Source organism: Lynx rufus, unplaced genomic scaffold (genome assembly GCF_022079265.1).
Source record: "Lynx rufus isolate CCGP_SWC_20201006 ecotype Redwood Valley unplaced genomic scaffold, mLynRuf1.p SCAF_1, whole genome shotgun sequence".
NCBI classification, from domain to species: Eukaryota; Metazoa; Chordata; class Mammalia; order Carnivora; family Felidae; genus Lynx; species Lynx rufus.
In genome coordinates this window covers 97,521,665-97,543,957 of record NW_025814823.1, presented here as the reverse complement: position 1 = coordinate 97,543,957, position 22,293 = coordinate 97,521,665, and the positions used below count along the sequence as shown (strand labels likewise).

The 22,293-nt window shown below is 35.7% G+C and overlaps 1 protein-coding gene across 2 annotated transcripts in view; it reads right to left on the bottom strand.

The window, feature by feature from the left end:
* The window catches only part of DMXL1 (Dmx like 1), a 135,531-nt gene that overhangs the window by 96,161 nt on the left and 17,077 nt on the right, over window positions 1–22,293 (bottom strand). For both annotated transcript variants that reach the window (XM_047083709.1, XM_047083718.1), the window contains exons 2-7: window positions 21,252–21,377; window positions 18,504–18,575; window positions 15,579–15,657; window positions 9,829–9,961; window positions 5,922–5,988; window positions 4,222–4,400 (exon numbers count right to left, since the gene is read on the bottom strand). In XM_047083709.1, coding sequence (XP_046939665.1) covers window positions 4,222–4,400; window positions 5,922–5,988; window positions 9,829–9,961; window positions 15,579–15,657; window positions 18,504–18,575; window positions 21,252–21,377 — 656 coding nt within the window. The remainder of the gene's footprint in view (window positions 1–4,221; window positions 4,401–5,921; window positions 5,989–9,828; window positions 9,962–15,578; window positions 15,658–18,503; window positions 18,576–21,251; window positions 21,378–22,293) is intronic.

Below are 22,293 nucleotides of genomic sequence, written 5' to 3'. Positions count from 1 at the left end.
GTGTTTCTGTAATTATTTAAATGCACACAATTGGAGTACCAATGAAGTCAATATACATTTATGCAATATATTTAGTCAAAACCATTAAAACTGAGTGGGTATTTGATCTCATCACAGCAAATGCCTGCTAACCTATTTCTTTTCTGCTTAGAATGTGGTACTTCTTGTTTTAAGAATCTAAAATTCACTTACATCCAAAGAACAAAGGCTGAGATAATGCCATAATCCCTCAGTCAATAAGCAAGGAAAAACACATTTTCTTTAAAAAGTTTCTGATTTATCCATTGAATGGTTACCATTTGAATTCTTTCATAATGCTTTATTTTTGCTTTCTGTGAAGACTCATGCACACTGGTCACTAACAAGCTACACTATTTAGTATACTTATTTTCCTCCATGCTTAACATATTCCAAAAGCAGTGAAGCACAAGAGAAGAAAAATCATGATAAAACAATTAGTAGCCACCTCCTTCCTTATTCTTGACTGTCAGTGAATTTACTATCTTTCCACTCACAAAAGCAAAATCAATTACATATATATTAATAAACCCCATAAGCATGAGGAGTTCAAAGGCTGAACTCATATCAACAAAGACTACATTCTACTGAGGAACTCCTGCAAAAAAAAAAAAAAAAAGGAAAGTAAGAAAGAAAAAGTCACAATATCTTGCTTGTAGTAGACACATACTCAAACATATCAGAATTAAAAAGAACAATCAGTACAAGGCTTCTATCAAATAACTCAGGAAGTTAAAGAAAAATAAAAAGGAAATCAAAATTTTGTGTAGTAGTCACTTAATTAAACGTTATCTGCTTGATTAAAAAAAAGAACAACTATAAAGGGGAAGAAAAAGGAAAACTGTGTATTGTCTGGGTTGCTCTCCCCTTCAGCTTCCCTCTCTTTTCTCATCTCTCCCTTCCCCACCCGCTTCTCTGTCTACTCCTCTGCCTGTCTCCCCTTTCCATCCACTCTCGGGCCTCCCTCCCTCTGCCTTCTCCCACAATTCTCTGCTTCTCAGACTTGCTAGGCCATTCTCTCTTTCCACCTGTCCCCACTTGCTAGGGCACCTCCTTCTTTCCTTTCTGAGTTCTGTTTTCCTACTCCTTTCTCCTTCCTCATGCCTCTCCTTCCTTTTCCATTTTTTCTCCATCCTCCTCTGATCTATCCTCTTTCCTTCTCAGCATTTCTCTCTTGTTCATTTGCATCCACAAAGGTGGTGACAATGAGATTAAAAGCGCAATCAGAACAGAAGAAAATACACCAAAAGGCAATAGGAAAAGTTAAAGGTTCACAGAGCCCATCTGTAACCGGCAGAATGCACAGGCTTATAAAGGAAGAGGAGAAAGTAGTAGACTGAAGGGCTGAATAGAGAACAATCAGAAGAGGCATTAAGAACTTAGGCAAAAGCAACAAAACAAGCAAGATACACAACTCAGAAGCATAGAGAGGCCTTTGACCTAGGAGTGTGGTGGCCCCAGGTGACTCTCCTCAAGATACTAGACCTTACAGACAATCAGTATAAAGAGGTGCCAGGTAATCTAAGAGAATGGAAGAAATTCCCTGCTCTGTGTGAGGCATTTCGCTAGCAATATGTCCTTTCCTCACTTCGTATCAGGGTAGCTCATTTGCTCATATTCAGGTATAACCACCACCCCTCAGTAAAAGGTATAACCACATGGAAGGCAAGCATGTGATAGGTAAGTGTCTATGACACCTGTGACAGCTACAACAAGACAGTGTGTCCCATCTTCATGTAACAACAGGCCAATTGTTGTTTTTGCAACTAGTTATCTAGGGAAGGGTATACAACAAACCTTCCACTTATCCTACATTCATCGGTGTTTAGTGAAGAAGTATATGCTCATTACAAACACTTTCCCATTCTTTTCTCTCAAGCCAGCAGTACCCTTGCATAAAGTATTACCATTTGGCTGAGTATCTGAATTTTACGTGAAAAACAAAGCACCTGTATAGCCCAGTGAAGATGCCATATCAGAAAGAGCAATGGTTTAGTTGATAATGGGATCTCTGTCATTCTCAGAAGGGGTCAGCCTTCCTACCACATACCTGCAGGCAGCTGGTAAAACAAAAATGAAACCTAAAAGAGCTCAGGGAGATTAGCTGGTTCGTAAATGACATGGACCAAAAGAAAAATTCTTGAGACGTCTAAAAGATACTGTAACAAACAGAAATTCTAGTCCTATGCCACAGTTCCCGCACAATGTAGTTGCTAAGAGATAAAACGAACACAAGCAGAAGGAGAAATTGCTATGCCTCACTGGTGTTACTAGGCATTCGTGACAGCCCAGTGCAAGGCACCTGCCTCTGCCTCCACCACGATCCCTTTTACCAACACCGAGTGAATTAGGTCAGGTACAGATGTGACTGTCCTCTCTCAAAAGATAAATACTTCATAAGCCTCTTTTTCAGTATTCTGGTAGTCTCACCATGTGCAAATGAGAACACTTGGATGTATCAGAAGAAATCAGCCTCCAAAATGATGTAATCTTTATGGTTTGCAATGACAGCTATTTTTATTGTGGCCATTTGCAAATTTTATTTTTTATTTATTTATTTATTTATTTATTTATTTATTTATTTATTTATTTTAACATTTATTTATTTTTGAGACAGAGAGAGACAGAGCATGAATGGGGGAGGGTCAGAGAGAGGGAGACACAGAATCTGAAACAGGCTCCAGGCTCTGAGCTGTCAGCACAGAGCCCGACGCGGGGCTTGAACTCACGGACCGCGAGATCATGACCTGAGCCGAAGTCCGCCACTTAGCCGACTGAGCCACCCAGGCGCCCCCATTTGCAAATTTTAAAAGGAGAATTAACACATACCACAGCTCATTACATTCTGAACACATTTTTGTATATGTGGGCAATGGTCTCAGAGGTACTGTAGAGCAACAGTTCAACAGAGGTACTGTAGAGCAACAGTGAAGCTGGAGTGAGTTCTTTTGCCAACAGTACAGACTGTCCACACCACTCTCTCCCTTAGCACACTCTGCCACATCCTCCTGACACTACTGGTCCTACAGTGTCCTACTCCTATGCTTGGTTAGCCTGGATAGCTGGGATAGGAATAATGGTAACTACTGTACTAGAAAAGAGCTCAAAAGATCAGGTATAACAATGATGGAAACACGTCATCATACATTTGTCCAAATCCATACAGTGCACAACACCGGACCTGAACCATACTCTCAACGATGGACTTTAAGGAACAATGTGTTGAGGTAGGTTCATCAGTTATAATAAATATACACTCTGGTGGGGGAGGCTGATAATAGGGGAGGCTATGCATGTGTGGGTGCAAGGGATAGATGGGACATTTGTTTACCTGCCACTCAATTTTGCTATGAATCTTAAACTACTCTTTAAAAATCAGTCTTAATATACATTTTTGAAAAAAAAATCTGGATATACTCTGCTGGCTCAGAAGAGCAAAACTAAAGTCAACAAATGATCCAGGTACCCTCACACGGATCAGTGACAAAAGGTTAAGGGAAAAACTGTATTGTTCCATGGTGTAGCCAAATTGAAAATGGCCATCAAACATAAAGGAATTTCTACTTATACTTAAGTAATAGGTCTCTGTACCTTACTAAGTACAGGCAAAAGCTCAATGGGTTATCCAGTCTTGCAAGAATAAAGGAAAGAAAAGAAGTTATTAACAGGTGTACTTGTGCATGACTGCATAGATTAAACTAATATCTAATTCAGAGAATAGTAATCTTTTAACCCACTCTCTTTTCCATAAAGATGTTAGATACAGTTAAAGAAATGTTTGAGGCCTCGTGTTATATCCTCTCAATAAAGCAGCTTAAAAAAAAAAAGGGAAACCAGAGGAGATACACAGAGAAGGAACAAGATTAGGGACTGAAACGTGGAAAGGTCCATGTAAATGGCAATATAGAGAAGGACTAAGAGACAAAAGAACTGGATACTTAACAAAGAGAAGAAAAGACGTACAATTCTGTCACTTATAGACATGTGAGATGGAAATAAATTATCCTTTCCCATGGCTCTCCTGTGATGTGTCAGTCATAGCTGACCCATGGCCAGACATCTGCAGGCCAAGGATTATCTGATATTACTAAAATCTTCATAGGCCAAAGTCCTATAGCTGTGGATTCTTAAAGCGAGAAGAGCACTCAATGTCACAAAGATGATGTTCTCTTAATACATAGATAAAATGACTAAATCGCTGACCTAGGCATATATTTGCTTGTTTTACGCCAGGAAAATCCATTTACAGCTCGAGGATGGGCCAGATATATAAAGGAAAAGTCCATTTCTCCTTGGGATTGTTTTTCTGAACTTTTATCCGGAGAGGTAACAGCTGTCCGCCAGTTTTCTACATTATACCATACCTTTAAAAGACAGTCATCCTAATGAAAAAAAAACAAAAACAAAAATAGAAAAACATTCACATCAGAATTAATTTAAAGGTTAAGTCAAACAGCAAAAGTAAGAACCTTCTCCCCACTTACAGGAATTTAGGGGTGTGAGGTGTAGTTGGCACAGAGGAACTGAGAAGAAAACCTCTGATTGAAACTTTTCTATTAGCATTCCATAATCGTGCTCTGAGAATTAAGGTATGAATGTGTATATTTTGCAAGGAATGGATCAAGGAAAATGCTAGTTACCATACAGGAATCACTGAGAAAAGATTCACGGATAAAGGGTTTATTTTCCCACTTAGACAAATATCAAATAAGAAAGAATTACCACTAGCAGGCTTACAAGGACTGCCAATTTTTTTAAACAAAAGTTTTCATGAAGTATCATGTGAACGTTCAAAGAAAACATTGAAGATAGTAATGATGAGTTAATAGCTACTACTATATAAGATATTCCAAGTTTATTTATTTTGAGAGACAGCCAGAGAGCTAGAATGTAACCAGGGGAGGGGCTGGGAGGGAAGGAGATGGAGAATTCCCAGCAGGCTCCACAACGTCAGTGAAGACACAGGGCTCCATCTCACAAACTGAACTGCGAGATCACGACCTGAGCCAAAATCAATAGTTGGTCACTTAACTAACTGAGCCACCCAGGCGCCCCAAAATATTCTAAGTACAATTAAAATCGCATCTGCTAATGGATAAAACAAGGGGCACTACAACGTACCAGGTTCTGCTTTTAAACTATAATTGCACTTCCACTGGTAAAGTCCATCAGAACAAACTCCATTTCTCTCCTAAAAAAACCTCACTGAAGATTTAGGGTAGCTCACATCTTGGGTCTACAGAAAGGTTTGAACCATGAGAACAATTAATTTCAGACAATTATGTGTATATGAACTGTTTGGAGATCCAATGATTACAAATAAAATAATTCCAAGGAAAAATATACTGCTGGGACATCAGCACAGCAAAATATGAAAATGGTTACAAATGTCCTCTTAGAAAGTCGGTATATCCTTATATTTGCCCAAAAAAATTAATTACTTGCCCCAAATCAAAAAGTTGGTAAATGGCAGATTTACATCCAGATCTATCTTTAAGTCCATGTTTCAATTATACCATACTATCTTTTAGAACAATAATAGCCCGTTTTCACTATATTTTAAATGTTTTTATTAGAATTTTTTTTTTAACGTTTATTTATTTTTGAGACAGAGAGAGACAGAGCATGAACGGGGGAGGGGCAGAGAGAAAGGGAGACACAGAATCGGAAGCAGGCTCCAGGCTCCGAGCCATCAGCCCAGAGCCTGACGTGGGGCTCGAACTCACGGACCGCGAGATCGTGACCTGAGTCGAAGTTGGAGGCTTAACCAACTGAGCCACCCAGGCGCCCCTAGAATATATTTTTAATGGAAAATATTTTCAACTTAAATAAAAGAATAAAGCCAGTTAAGGTTTTTGAAGTTCCAAAATAAACCAACAGCAATAGCAATTTCACAAGATTACCTTCCCAGCAGTGGCAAAAAATTCTCCATCTGGTGAAAATTTCATTAAATGAATTTGGGAAGCAGTTCTGTAAATTAAAGAGAAGAAATAATTTTTAAGGAAAATTAGAATTCTGTATTACTTCTCTAAACAATATTCAGGAACTTGCTTTAAATAATGGAAAATTTTCTGATAACACAAGTTTTACACTCAATTTTAAGTACATCTCATAAATATAAAATGAATACAAAATATAAATTTTTAAATTAAGTATAAAAATTATTTTTACGTGAAAATATCTATGTGTACGAATCACTAAAGGAAAGACTTCTCAGTCTTTAAAGCTTAAGACAAAACAATCATAGCTCTCATTGTCTTGGAATATAGATACCTAATGGCCCCGGAAATTAGATTTCCAAATTGAAAAATTTCAATTTCTCTTTCTCATATTCTATCATATATTTTAATGGACAATAAATCAGTATTTTGAAATGAAATCTCCCTTAAGGTGGCATTTACCTCATTGAAGATTACGTGTGGGTTACTGGGGGACTTGCATGCATGAGGGAAGCCTGCCAGCTTCGCCTATGCACTTGGTGCACACTTGCCTTTTCTTCTCTGATGAACTTTGGCTCATTTCACGTCATTGCCTTCCCTTCTGGCTACGCACTTATGCTGATCTCAAGACAACCCTCACTGTCATTGCCTTCCTTTTCTTTACCCAATTTTGTGCTTAGATTCACCTCAAATTTATTTGTAAAACAGGCCAAAGAGGAATTCTGTCACACTTCCTTCCAAATTAAAGTAACTTTTTTCTTAATCTTAAATGTAATAGCTACGTAACAGAAAGTATTGCTACATATATATGAAAAGAAGAAAATGAAATCATCTACAGTTTCGCCACGACACCCATTCCCAGGCAAAACCACTGCTAACATTCTAATGCACAGACTTCTAGACCCATCTCTCCACCCTCCTCCTCTGTCTACTTTCTTTGGGAGGATATATGGGAGGAGAGGATGGAGAGTGAGGTCATATTACATTACAATTTGCTTTGTAACATTTATCTATTTTAAAGTATGTAAAGAACACGTTTGCATATCAATGTGTATAGATCTGCATTATTTTACTGGCTATGTTATTCTATTACGTATATATGCACTGCCTTAAAATAATTTTTCACCACCGTTTTCTCATTTCTGCTGCTACAAAATAAGTGGTGCAATGAACATCCTTGTATACACATTTCTATGGATCTGGCTAATTCTAAAGATATTCTTAAATCATTAAAAGTGCCTGATCTCCATTGCAATCATCTCCAGGAGTGTGACCTCTGTCCAGGTCTTCTCAAAAAAGCTAAGGCAGTCCCTTTTAAAAAGGAATCAGTTCTCAATGCTCCCTCTGCTCAAAATTCTCAAGAGCTTCCCAACTCAGCACAAAAGGCAAACCCTCACAATAACCTCTAAGCAAACTCCCTGACCTTGTTCACTTTATTCCAGCCACAAGCTAAGCACACTTCTACCAAAGTCTGCAGTGAATGTTCACTCTGCCTCCAAGATTCTTCTCCCAGAGATATCCCCACACACCTTGCTCCCTCATTCCTTCAGGTCTACACTCAAAAGTCACCTCTACTCTTCTTCCTTTTACCTTAGTTTTCTCTATCATACTACTGATCTTCATCTAACGTGTATAACGGGTTTTAAACACATCACAAAAGGAATGTGATCAAGCTCAGTGTTTAAATGTGTTCCAGTCAGTGTAATCATCAGCTGCTCCTAAATTGAAACCTGAGTCCCATGGCTTTTCTGCTTAATTAAATAACCATCCCAAATACATAGTATGTCTAGTCCAAGTTATCACCATAGACTCTAATCTTGAATTAACTTAAGATTCTTCCCCTCTACCAAAAGCACAAAACACATTTCAAATTCTCAGTTCAACGCATGGAAGCCCTGAGAAGGCAATATAACACTTTGCTGCTCCCCTCTCCCCAACTTTACATGGAAGACTCCAGAGCAAAGACAACTGTCTCTAAAGAATTTTCTTTGCAAAGTCCTACTCTCTCTCCATGTTAAGCCTTTTTAAAACTCACAATCTAGCCGAAGGGTACAAAATATATGGAACCAACTCTCCTGAAATCTTTCTAAACTCTATATACCAGGTCTGCCTTACTCTCTATTTGGTATCTCATATAGTTCTCTTCCTGTTTCATATAAAACGGACTCAGGAAGAATGCCACTTAACATTCTGTCATACTGGTTTACTGGTTCGTAGTCTCAGTCCCTACCTGGTCACTGCTATCTGTATTCCAAGCACTTCTACCACTGCCTCAAACATGATAAACACTCAGCAAATAATTGCTGCATGAATGAATGAAATGTGGAGTTACTATCTCAGGGTATAAAAATTAAGCCTGTTGATTCATACTTCCAAACTGCTCTTTAGAAAAATACCAATGCACTCCCTTAAAGAGGATTTAAGAGTACCTGTTCTCCAAACACTAATAGTAGATATTATTCATCCTCTTCTTTCTGGATAGTTCTCATTTCTAGATTTTGCAGTCCATCAACTCTTACTTAATTTGCTTATTATTCATATGTACTACCATTTAAAATTTTTCACTTGTCTATTTTTGTTTACTACAGAGATATTAATTTTTAAGACCTCTTTTTAAAAAAAGCATTAACTCCAAATTGCAAATACTTTCCTCAACTTTTTATATTCCGTGTGGTCTGTTTGCTTTATAGAATTTTGTTATTGATATGGTCAACAAATATTGATGTTTTCCTTTCCTTTCCTTTCAGTTTCTAGTTCTGGTATTATACCCAGAAAGTCTTTCCCTCATCTAAAGCAGCATTTATCCTGCAACAGTGACAGAACATAAATAACAAATGTTATATTTCCTAGTAGCCACATTTTAAAAAGTAGTAAGAAACAGGTGAAATTGTTTTATTTAAGTTAATATATTAAAACTACTATCATTTCAACATGTAATCAATAAAAAAAATTAAATGGATATTTTACATTTTCTTCCTTTGTGCTAAGTTCTTGAAATCCAGCGTGTATTTTATACTTACAGCACAGTCAATTCAGACTAGCCACATTTCGAGTGCTCAAAAGTGGTATATCACTAGCTGCTACCATAATGGACACTGTAATTCTAAAATAAAAAAATTCTCCTGTATTTTCTTCTAGTATTTAGTTCATTGTGTAGAAATTCAAGGTTTCCCTCTTTTGACACTTATTGTGGTGTGAGGCATGAAACATACTCTAATTTCATTTTCTTCTCCACAGAGTTACCAAGTTTACCCACTGATATAAAATGACACCTAATATACTGAATCTCCATGTGTAATTGGGCCTAATTCTGGACCCTAATCTGTTCCTACATCAACAACAAACTGCTAGACCAGCTCTAGCTTTAGAATTCATTTTTCTATGCTATCTTCACTATTTTACTTCTTACAGAATTTTCCTGATTTTCCCATATTTAACCTGTTAAAACAAGTTTAGAACTATGCTCAAAAGTAGAAATTCCAATGGGATTTTGACAAGGATTATATTCAATACATAAAGCAACTTGGGAAAAATATACTTCTTCACAACAGGAAAACTTCAGTCAAAAGCATGGAAAGCATCTCTGTCTCCTTTGGTAGAATTTAGCAAGTTTCTATTTAATGATCATCATACAGGCTTAACACATTTTCTATGTTTCTCCATAGGTGTTTTATTCAATAATTTAAAAAAAAAACTGGATCTATAGATTCACTATGGGAAATAGTGAATCCTCTGTATTTATAAAAAGACCTGTTGCAGAATAAAAAATCAATACTTTTAATGTTGTGTAGTTTCACAGAAACTAAAACGCATTTATAACAAAACCCACATGAACAGATTTATCACTTTAATCCCCTAATTAATTGCTTACTTGCAATGCCAAATGCATCTCCAGTCCCCCAAATTAAGATCTGTTTTATCTGGATTTTCATCTTCAGTTGGCTTCTCCAAGTTAGCATTGGACCACAGTTGCAAACAGCTAGAACCAGTTAAAAGACGATTGCCTAAAAATATATATACATTATTCACCATTTATTATTTAGGTATTTAATTAATGAGTTAAGTTACATGGTTAAGAGTCTCTTATAATACTATAAAAACAACTCAACTTCTAAAAAAGTTAAATAACCAAAACATTTGCGGGGAGAGGGAGTGAGGGTGTATTTTAATTCTGTTGAAGCAGTTTGGGGAAAATAGGGAAGAGATCATGTAATCTTTCATTTAAAAAACATTTAATGAGCATCTTCTTTGTACCAGGCACTGTGCTAGCCACTGACGGGGAACACAATGACAAATGAAAACTGTCCTTTTTCAAGACGATTTCACATTCTGGTAGAGACATTCTGTGAAGAGAGGCATGAATTCATGCAAGTTCAAATATATTCCCAAGAATGATTTATAATCTGGTTTATGGTTAAAGAATAAGGTGCACAGAAGACTTGGAAAAAATTCTGGTCAGAGACCAAAGCATTTTTGAAGTTTATAAGGCATCTGGTTACAATTAGTTACAATTAGTTGGGAGTGTTAAGTGTGGAGAGGTTACATAAGTGGATCTGTATTTTAGAAGAAGGGGTCTAAGTAGGATGGGCAGACATCAACAGATGGACTTGAAGAGGCCTCGTAAACCTTGTAAACCTCCCTGCACTGAGACAATATGCAGAAGTTATATGTAAAGTATGTACATTTTTCTAGAAAGATAATCCTTAATTTTCACCACGCTTTCAAAGGCTCCAGTACACAAAGGTAAAGATTCTTTAAAAAAAAAAAAAAAAGTCTAGAGATGGATGAGATTAGAGAAAACACACAGGGAAACCTGGTTAATTGACGATAATAATACACAAAGGAAATCATGAGGATCTGAATCAAATACTAAACTAAGAAGCAAGGATTTGAAAGCCATTTCAAAAGCAGAATTTTCAAGGCTTGACATCAACTAAAAAACAGGAGATACAAAAGGTTTCAAGGAAAAATCCCAACTTGGGAAGTTGAGCAGAAGACTGTGTTGTCATCCAAACAAAGAACACAGAGGAAGAGACACAACTGTGATCGAAAAGTTGAAAATAAATAAGGAATTCACTTTAGCAAATAAGGACTATGGATTTGTGTCTCCCCATAAAGATCACTCTATTTCAAGGAAAGTGGGTTTGTGACAAAACAGACTGTTGACCAGAAATCCCTGTGTCTACATCCAAAGTAAGTCACTTAATTAGTCATGTGAATTTAATCTTGGGCAAACTCTGAGCCTCAATTTTCTTCTCATCTATAAAATCAGAAGTGTGTACAGATCGGCTGTAATGGTATCGTATGTATAACTGTGAGGCACAGGCTAGTATCGTACATATAACCGTGATGCACAGGCTAGCGGGCTTAGCAGAAGCTCAATAAATAGCAGCAACAGGGTGGAAGGTCTCACAAACAGCTTAGAAAGCACCAATGAGGAATTTCATTTAAATTTAGTTATTATTAGCACTGCTAGGAATTTACCCAAGGGACACAGGAGTACTGATGCATAGGGGCACTTGTACCCCAATGTTTATAGCAGCACTCTCAACAATAGCCAAATTATGGAAAGAGCCTAAATGTCCATCAACTGATGAATGGATAAAGAATTTGTGGTTTATATACACAATGGAGTACTACATGGCAATGAGAAAGAACGAAATATGGCCCTTTGTAGCAACGTGGATGGAACTGGAGAGTATGATGCTAAGTGAAATAAGCCATACAGAGAAAGACAGATACCATATGTTTTCACTCTTATGTGGATCCTGAGAAACTTAACAGGAGTCCATGGGGGAGGGGAGGGGAAGGAAAAAAAAAAAAGAAGAGGTTAGAGTGGGACAGAGCCAAAGCATAAGAGACTCTTAAAAACTGAGAACAAACTGAGGGTTGACGGGGGGTGGGAGGGAGGGGAGGGTGGGTGATGGGTATTGAGGAGGGCACCTTTTGGGATGAGCACTGGGTGTTGTATGGAAACCAATTTGACAATAAATTTCATATATTGAAAAAAAAAGAAAAAAAATTTAGTTATTATTCCACTGCTTAGTTCACCAATGGACACCAGTTTTTTTTTTTTTTAATTTATAACTAAAAAATAACACTGTATTAATTTCAGGTGTACAATATAATGAATGACCTGATATTTGCATATACTGCAAAATGGTCACCACAGTAAATCGAGCCTACATCCATCACCATACATTGGTTACAATTTCTTTCTTGTGATGCAAGAACTTTTAAAATCTACTCTCTTAGCAACTTTCAAATATACAATATGGTAGTGTTAACTAAGGTCACCATGCTGTACATTACATCCCCAGGACTTATTTATTTTATAACTCCAAGCTTGCACCTTGTGACCACCTTCACATATTGTAACCACCCCTCACTCCAGCCTCTGGCAACCGCCAATCCCCTTATTTATGTATGAGTTTGGTTTTTACAAGTTTTCTTAAACATAAACTGAAGTTGAAATTAAGGTAGTATAAGAGACTCTTAAAAACTGAGAACAAACTGAGGGTTGATGGGGGGTGGGAGGAGGGGAGGGTAGGTGATGGGTATTGAAGAGGGCATCTTTTGGGATGAGCACTGGGTGTTGTATGGAAACCAATTTGACAATAAATTTCATATATTAAAAAAAAAAGAAATTAAGGTATCCCATGAAGGATTAAGAAATTAATATAAAATACAAAATAATTAATCCCAGTTATGGAATGATACAAAGATAGCTAATGTATAATACAGTATATTGCTTTGAACACAAAGGGTGGAGGTATGAATATTAAAGTAGGAAAAAAGGCAAAAAAATAAATCTTAAACAGAAAACCTCATGATTTAAGCTGGATGCAATAGTGGATCTGGAGAAAACACAAAAGCACTATAGTCAGTTTAGTAATGGCATCTGAAAAAATTTCTTTATATCCCAATACCTAGCAAATAGTAAGTAAATACTGGTCAGAACAAAAATGCTAATATTTCACTTAAAATATTTACAATCTGTTTATAAATAAAGTTCACTTGCAAAAATAAACTAATTGTTCCCAATTATTTATTACAATAACCCGTTTCTCAACCAAACCATTAAATTTTAAACTTTTCAATTGTAAAAAGAAAAATAATTCGATCACAATTAAAGAGATAATGGTCATGAGCTGTTGTCAAGTCACTATTAGGTATGCTAGGAAAATAAGTAACTGTCTTTTATCTTCCTTTATTTTTTAGAGAGACAGAGAGAGAGCAGGTGAGAGGGTCAGGAAGAGGGAGGGAGAGAGAGAGAGAGAGAGAGAGAGGATCTTAAGCAGGCTCCACACTCAACATGGAGCCCCATCTCATGACTGCCCAGCCCCCATCATGACCTGAGCCAAAATCAAGAGTTGAAACGACTGAGCCACCCAGGTGCCCCAAGTAATTATCTTTTAATACTACTCTCTAATGCTGATTTTAGAGCAATTTAATATTAATACTATCCTCTGAAGCATTAGTATTGATAAACCAATGGTACAGAATATCCAAGCAACTATTAATGTTATTACTAAAGAAATATCACTCAAGGGGCGCCTGGGTGGCTCAGTTGGTTAAGTGACCAACTTTGGCTCACGTCATGATCTCACAGTTGGTGAGTTCAAGCCTCGCGTTGAGCTCTGTGCTGACAGCTCAAAGCCTGGAGCCTACCTCAGATTCTGTGTCTCCCCTCTCTCTACCCCTCCCCTGCTCACGCTCTTTATCTGTCAATAATAAAAACGTTAAAAAAAATTAAAAAAAAATCACTCAACTGTTAAATGTTTTTATTGAAGTTAGTAGTCTGACACCTCAAGTAGCTAGTTTACCTGCTAACAATATTTTTAGAGGGCTCTTATATACCAAGTACTTTCAGATACACTGCTATACCTTATCATTAAAAAACTACCTTGTGAAATAGGTTATTACCTTAATTTCTAAGTGAGTTAACCATTCTTCATCTGTTAAGTACTTTTTTTCATGATAACAAAACTTACAGTCAAATATGTGAACATTTATTGAAAACCTAATATATGATGGGCCCCTAAAGATAAAAACATACTAAATAAAATAGTCTCAGCTCTATCTAACCAAAAATTTAAACCATGTAAACAAATAATTATAATAGACTGTAGGGCTATAAGAGAGTAACCATATAGTGTATCATTCAAATAGGAACTTTTGTTAGAGTAGAAGGTGACACTATTATCATATGAGAACAACAGGCATTAACTGGGACATAAGTCTCACTATAGTAACAATCGAGTTATACACCAAGTGCTGTACTAAATGAAATGTCAAATTTGAACCCAGGTCTGATCTCTCTCCACTGTATGTATAATATATACACATAGATTACCAGCTAGTAAGCATCAATCCTCTAACCTTGTAAGAAAAAACATTTTAAAACAATGATTTTAAAAAAGTATCTCTAAGATAATCTCTTTTATCTCCTAAAGTAATTTCCAAAGTTTTCTAATAAACATTTTTTCTCAGCCATTTCAACTACTATATTAAAATGTAAACTATCTTATCTCTAAACTGATGATTTTTTAGTTCTGTTTCAAAAAGAACTTCTTTCTTATATTCTAGAAACGTCTATCTTTTGGATATTGCTACATGATACGCAAGCATGTCAAATTCCCCATGTCCAAACAAAACGTATGTTCCACTATCTGTAACTCCTACGTATCACTGTTCTTCTGGGCACAGATATTCTCAAAAGAATCTAAAATCCAGCTGCCAAGTAATATCAATTCTACCGCCCGTGCATTTCAGATCTATGTATTCCTTGCATTAGTCATTCAACATTAATTAAGCACCAAGTACATTAAAGACAGTGAAATAAATTCTTATTTCTCATTCAGACTACTGTGAATCCATACTTTGCAAAGGTAACTATAAATATATTTATCCCCCTCTTCCTCCAGACTCTGACCCTTCTAACTTACTGCTACCGGATAAATCTGGTAAAACCATAAATCTTAGCTTGTCTTGAGGCACTTCAAAAACCTGTAACAGTTTTTTGGACAGTCAAAAAGAATTAAATTCAGATACCTTCACATGACTTTAAAGACCTTCCACAATATGTTGCAATCTCATCTCCTTATCACCAGACTCACTCCAGCTTCAAAGTCCTATTAACAGAATGTATCTAATGCTTTCTTTTTCTGGGCCTTTGCCCACGGCAATGGACTGATAAAAACTGCTTTGGGATTTTTTTTTTTTTTTTTTTTTTTTTTTTTATGCAGAAGTAGGTAAGTGATACATACATACATGACCTCTTCTTAGAATTCCCTTCTTTTTGTCTCTTCTCATCTATCCCCGCCCTCAAAGCTAAAAATCTACCTCCTGACCGGTCAAAAAGCTCCTCTTCAATCAAACTTTGATTCTCCAGACAGAATTAATGTCTCCTTCCCAAATCAACAGGTATTCCTACCATAGGTAGACACTATTACAATATTTGTTTCAGTATAAGCTCTAAAAGAACATAATGTTTTACTTACTTTTTACTCCACACAATCTCACATAGAGCAGAACTGAAATACATGAAAGTAATAAAGGAAACAGCCCAAACAAGAGGTACTGTTATTTCATTTCAGTTAATCCTGCTTGTGTTCTTACCTGCAGGATCCCAAGTTATGTTGTGCGCTATTGATTCCAGAAAAAATTGGCCACTTTTCTGCCATTGACTATATAATTCCTAAAATTAAAAAAGAAGTCATTTAGCCAATTATTATGGGCAGTCTTTTTCTGTCAAATATATACATTCACTTATTATTATCACTTATTATTCATAGTAACACATCAAGTCATTTTCTTTGAGGTACAATCGACCATGCAGTCATTTTGAAGGAGAAGAAAATGTTCAACTCAGTCAAGAATAAGAAATATGCAATGGAAGAGTGAGAGAATGAATACCCATTCATGGAGGTCCAAAAAAGTTTGTCTTCAGCATAAACAACCAGTAACTATATGCCACGTTGGAGAACATTCTCTTTAACCTCAGACTTTTAAAATTACAATGTTTATCGTATTATTATAATAGTTACAAAGGTTTAACTTTAAATTTGTCTGTGTCTGTGCTATCTGAGGCTTCCTTCTCTTTTAATGTTTCACCCTCACCTGAGATCATAAGGTATGTGTGAAAATTCAGAGTAAGAAATCAAACACTTCCATTATATTACATAATTTATGACATTATCATTTCTGAAAGCAATACTTTTCAAACTTTTTTACCTGTAGGCCACTAAGAAATGTATGTTGCAATAGGGCCCAAAACACAAACAGACATAAATGCAATCTAAGTTTACCCCCTTACTACATGTGATGCACGGTAACATCTTCTATTTTACCTCATTTTCTTTTAAATTCAGGCTATGGCCTACTAAGTTGATTTCACTAACCTCAAAAAGATTGAGACCCATAAGTGATCATTTAACGTAGTGGTTTTCATACTTTAGTACAATAACCTGAGATGTTTACTTAAAATTCAGATTTCTGAGATGCACATCCAAAGGTGTGGGCTCAAAAAATCCAAAATGAGGAATCTGTACTTTAAATCAATGCCCCAGGTGATTCTGATACAGGTGGTCTGCAGAATATGCTTTTATGAAACACTGCCTTGCAGGAATGGCTTTTGATCATAGTGCACGTCAGAACCCTCTCTAGAACCAGACACAGAAGTGCCTAGGCACAACCCCACACCTACAGATTTAGAAATCCCGAGGGCAGGATGGATACATGGACCAGCTAGTGATTCTGAAGTTGTCTTCCCATGAAGAACCACCACCTTAAAAGAATATTCCAGAATGCACAAAGAAAAGGAAATAGTGTCTTTTTTATGAGGATCTACAGATTCTCTTAGACTATACCCAAGAATTACAGATTCTATGTACCTTCCAAAGTCCATTTTTCTATTTGATCCAGTTTTTCCCTTACACATCAAGGTTTTTTGTTTGTTTGTTTTTGTTGTTGTTGTTGTTGTTGTTGTTGTTTTTTACCCTTTCTGCAGTCAGGGTTGCCTACCAATAAACCAACTTCTTCTTACTGACTTAACAATATATTAAACAATTATAACCAGTACATGAGAAAATGGGCAAAAACTAAAATTCCTGATTCTACCCTTACTGATAAAGGTATTTTAACATAACTGATTTTTTTAAAGTCAGTTATCTCATTCAATAAATATTTATGGAATATTACTTGAAATATATCATCCCGAGCAGAGCAATCCCTTTTATTTTTACTACTTTCAATTACTAATTCACAGGTTATTAGGGTTTCTAATATTGGATTCATTTGGTAACACAACACAAATATAAATCAGGGGAGAACTGTGGATTCTCCTTCCGGGAAGTTTTAAAGTGAGTATCAGTTAACCTAAAGAAAATATTTTTCATTAACACAAGGTAGGGAAAAGAAAGTCCACACATAGGAATCAATACAGCTAGTTTTACTTAGTTCTGTGGCTCAGGAGCTGTTTCACTGGTTAACTAACTTATTTTCTTTGGGCCTCTGTTGTCTTACTTATAAAAAAGAAATAACAGCTGTCATACTAAGTCAGAGGGAATTTGTAAGATACTAAGGAGCTAAGTGAAAATGAAATGAAAAATACTCAAAGATATATAAAGGTATGTCTATTATTAAAACACCTCAATTCTTTACATTTAACATACTTCTGCACAGTTTCTGACATCATGTCATCATTACAATATTCCCACAAAGAATGAATCGCTATTAGCCAATTTCAGAATTGATCAAAGAGCCTCGTAAGAATGACTTGCTTAGGATCAAATGGCTAGAAAGCAGCAGAGAAAGCAAGCAAGCAGTGCTCTTAAAACCATACTTTGGTGATCCTCTTTCATAGGACTTAAATCACCAGTTTAATCTTCAGTGGAAATGGGTAAAATAAGCTGGTCTATTGTATCTAGGGCATTCGAGCACCCAAGAAATTTACTACATAACCTTTGTACTTATGAAATATTGTTTTAACCAGCTTTCAGAACTATTTCTGAATACAGTTTCTCTATAAAGAAAAACATTTACTGACCTGTTAACAGTTATACTACACGAACATATTAAGTGCAAAAAAATAAGCCCTGGAGATAGGTTAAGACTCTGCAATTAAAACATGTAACTTTAAGAACAAAATACACAAGAAACAGCAGAGAAACTATATAAAAGTAGATAATAAAAACCAAAAACAAAATAGTCACCCCATCTACATAATGGTGTTTGCCACTAGCGATAAATGAAGTGCCAAACTTAAAGCTGTTGACTCTTGAAATATTTATTATAAAAGAAAAACATCAGAAGAAAAAAAGTATTTTCAGGCAATTCATCAACACAATTTAGTTTAATTCTACTTCAATCCAAGATTTAAAACATATTTTAAATATGGAAGTGGCATTGAACATGTATCTACAATTATGGTATAATTTATACTGATTTATTTGATGATCACTCTGATTCTACACCCTTAAAAAACACTGTCTTTGAATACTCAAGACATTTCAATTCCTAAAAGAAAAATGATAAATTACTGACCAAATTTTTCTTTTGCTTCGGTAGGTTAACTGGTTCAAACACAGAGATAACATTTCCATAGGATGCTGCAATCTTTTAAAAAGAAAAATAAAGAAAACTTATGGATATGTTAACTTACTTATGAATCAAAAGAGCAAAACAAATTAATAATATAACTTAAAATAAGCCCCGCACCAACACAATTTCATTCATCAATACTTGAAATGTCAGTTTTAAGAGACCACCATACCCAAATCAGAATTCTAGTACTGTCACTTACCAACTGGGTAACTAGCAAGTTAATCTCTTTGCATCTTAGTATCTCTATCTATTTATCTATATGTATAATATGCATAATACTATCTTCCTAATGGAATTAGTTGGAGGATTAAAACAACGGCTATAAAATATCTAGCATATAATTATAAGATACATGGTAAATATTAATTCCCTTCCTCAAAAAAAAAAATGTAGTTATGTATTCCTTGTCAAGTGGAAATCAGACTTAAAACTCAATTTCTAGGTTATCTCTTTAAAGTTCAAAATTCTGTCACTGTATGTGTATGTAGCCTTTTAAAAATAAAACTTAGATCTATTCCTTTGTGAACTCTCCAAGAAACGCATTTTTTCAATACTCTATTTTATTTGGTATCTTTATAATTTACTCTTTTAGTCAATGGCTCTATTTTATAAGGTGGCTACTGTTATAGCTTGAGTGAGCCACAAATGAAGAACACTGAAGTATCAGAAATGAGATTGATAGATACAAAGAATGAATGAGGGACGAAAGTAAGAACATATAATCAATCTAGAGAAGAGGGGAGTAAGTAATGAGGATGTAATATCCAATGGAAAAAGACTTTCAATGGCTCTTTTTATGTGTTCTGCAAGGTTCATAGGATACAGAAATCATCTGCAATCAGTCGGTCTGCAAAGAGGTATTTAGTTTGAGCTTTTAAGTATGGGTAGGGTTTCAAAGAGAAAGGAATATTCAGTGTAGAAGCAGGGTATAACAGAAATATGAACACAAGTATAAACATTAGAAGAGACAATGTACGCTTGGAGATGACTACTAGCCCAGATGGAACAGAGTGTCCCTTATAACAGAATAAAGGACACACATCCAAAAAGGTACATCCAATCCAGGTTGTACAGGGCCTCAGGCCAAGGTGAACGATTTGAACTTTCCCAAGGTACTGGGAAGCTAAGAATGTTCTAAGCAAATGAGTCAAATAAATGCAGATGAATATTCTCATGAAAATTAATCTGCTAGTACTACAGAGGAAAACAAAACAGTAATGCTAAAATACTAGATGTCTACAGTATTAAGCAGCATTTCCTTCTTAAAGGCAAACAGAAATCTCCAAGTTTCATAATCTGCAAATTTTCTTCCTGATATCATAAGGAGTCTTTTAATTGTACTAAGATCTGTGACACAAAGGAAATTTGCCCTTTATGAAAATGACTATAAAACCAAATAACCAGTTTAACCTGGACTGTCATGTAATATAGGATCTCATGAAAATATAAATCATATGTGAAGTTATTAAAATGAGATTTCCAACATTAACTAGGTCTGTTTGAGTCCAGATGGTTTAATCAAGTTTTTACACAATAATGAAGATTATAGAACTACAAAGCTGGAGATCAAACAAACATGAAGGGGGGGAAGTCTCAAGGATTTTCAACATTCCATAATAAAGATCATTTTCGTAATGTAGTAAGAATGAGTTGTGAACAAAAGAAAGATAGGTGAGAAACACTTGTAACTACAAAGGTAAGGGACCTAGGAATAACAAAGAAGACCAGTCAAAGAAACAGGTAAAGATTTCAAGAGTCAAAACTTATTCTACCATAAGTAACTCTAAACTATGTCCTAAGAGGTAACTTTTCAGACAGGCAGGTTCATCAGAAATGCTTACATTAAAAAACAAAAAAAAAGATTGGGTCCATTTGATTCCTCACGCAAAATGTTCTGGTGGAATCATATAGGCAAATAACATTTTAAATATCTAGCAAAAAAATTAAATAAATTTGCACAGTTTAGCCCAGTCTAGTTACAAGTATACCTAGGCCTGGCCACCTATGCCTACATGGTGCTATATTAAGCTATACACTACTGCCTACTAGCTAGGACTCTACCAATTCTGCTACTCTGTAGAACCATATTTCACCTGATACAGAATCATAACCTGTTTCTTTTGTTGTTGTTGTTCTTCTTGTTTCAAGGTCACTTTTTACTTTTCACATGCAAATAGAAGTCCAAACAAAATTTTTCATTTTTCTTACAGACTTGGAATAAATTGATGAAAAACTACGGACTTTAGAAGAGTTGATCTCCATTTTAGTATAAAGTTTATCCAGAAGTTACAAGGAGATACCTGCACAATGAAGAATGACTCTAACATATGATTTCTCCTCAGTAGTTTATGTGTAAACAGACTGAAGGTTTATTGTCATTCCTTTACCTTAATCTAATCAATTTTTAAATAAGTAACCTTTAGAACTGTTTTATGGGTAATGTTCACAGAAAAGATTATGCTATAACTTGAAATTATGTAAGAACAGAATTCTTGACAATCTCCAAGACACATCAGAGAGAAACAAGAATTTTATTCTCTATTATGCATCTTAGAGAGTCAAAGAAAATTGTAGCTACATTGTCCCTGAAACAAAGCAAGCTTTACATTCAATAGGAAATACATACTTTGGAGATTATCTTGACAAAAACCATATTCAAAACAAATCTCACATTGTAAGATTACAAACCTTGCCTTGTTGCATTGAGCAGTCTACACATCCTACTTGAATATTTCCATGTTTAGCTCCTGGGATTATTTGTAACCTTTCAAAATCACTTCCCAGTATAACAATGTCACATCCAGATGCATAAGCCTAAAAAAAAAAAAGAAAGAAAGAAAGAGAGAAAGAAAGAAAGAATATAAAAAGAATAAACTTGTGAAGAAAGTATATATCACGTACAATACTGGCATTAATATGTTTTAACAGAGTGATTTTAAACATCCTGTTTTTTTTTTTTTAATCTGTATAATTCAAGAATATTTCCTTTACCTCTGATATTCAGTCCCATCAGCAAATTCAGCCAGTCCTGTCTGCAAAATGTTCACTTCCTTCATCACTAATGAATGGTACTGCTCTGGTCTAAACTATCATCATCTACCTCTAGCACTACTATTTTTTTTTTAAGTTTATTTAATTTGAGAGTGGGCACACTCATGCATGAGTGAGAGAGGGAAACAGAGAATCTCTCATGAGACAGAGAAGGAGACAGAGAATCTCAAATAGGATCTGTGCTGTCAGCACAGAACCCCACCCAGGGTTCGAACCCATGAACCGTGAGATCATGACCTGAGCAGAAATCAAGAGTCAGATGCTCAAATGACTGAGCCACTCAGGAAACCCCCCCCCCATACTACTATTAATAGTCAGACTGTTTCCATTCTTGCTTCCCTCTAATTCCTTTCCACACACAGTCATCTTTTTTTTTTTTTTTAAGTAGGCTCTCGACCCAACGTGGGGCTCAAACTCATGACTCCAAGATCAACAGTTGCATGTTCTATCAAGTGAGTGAGCTGAGCTCCCCTAAGAGTCATCTCTTAAAAATGTTTATTAAAGCATTTGTTTATTATGCCCTGCTTAAAAACCCCTTCAATAGTTTATCCATTGGACATGGAATAAATCAACTCCTTACCATGGTTCAATGCCCTAAATTATTATCCTAACTCTCCAAACCCATCTCAAGCTACTGTTTCCTTCCCTCTTTTGGCTCCCGTCCCTACATTGCCCTTCC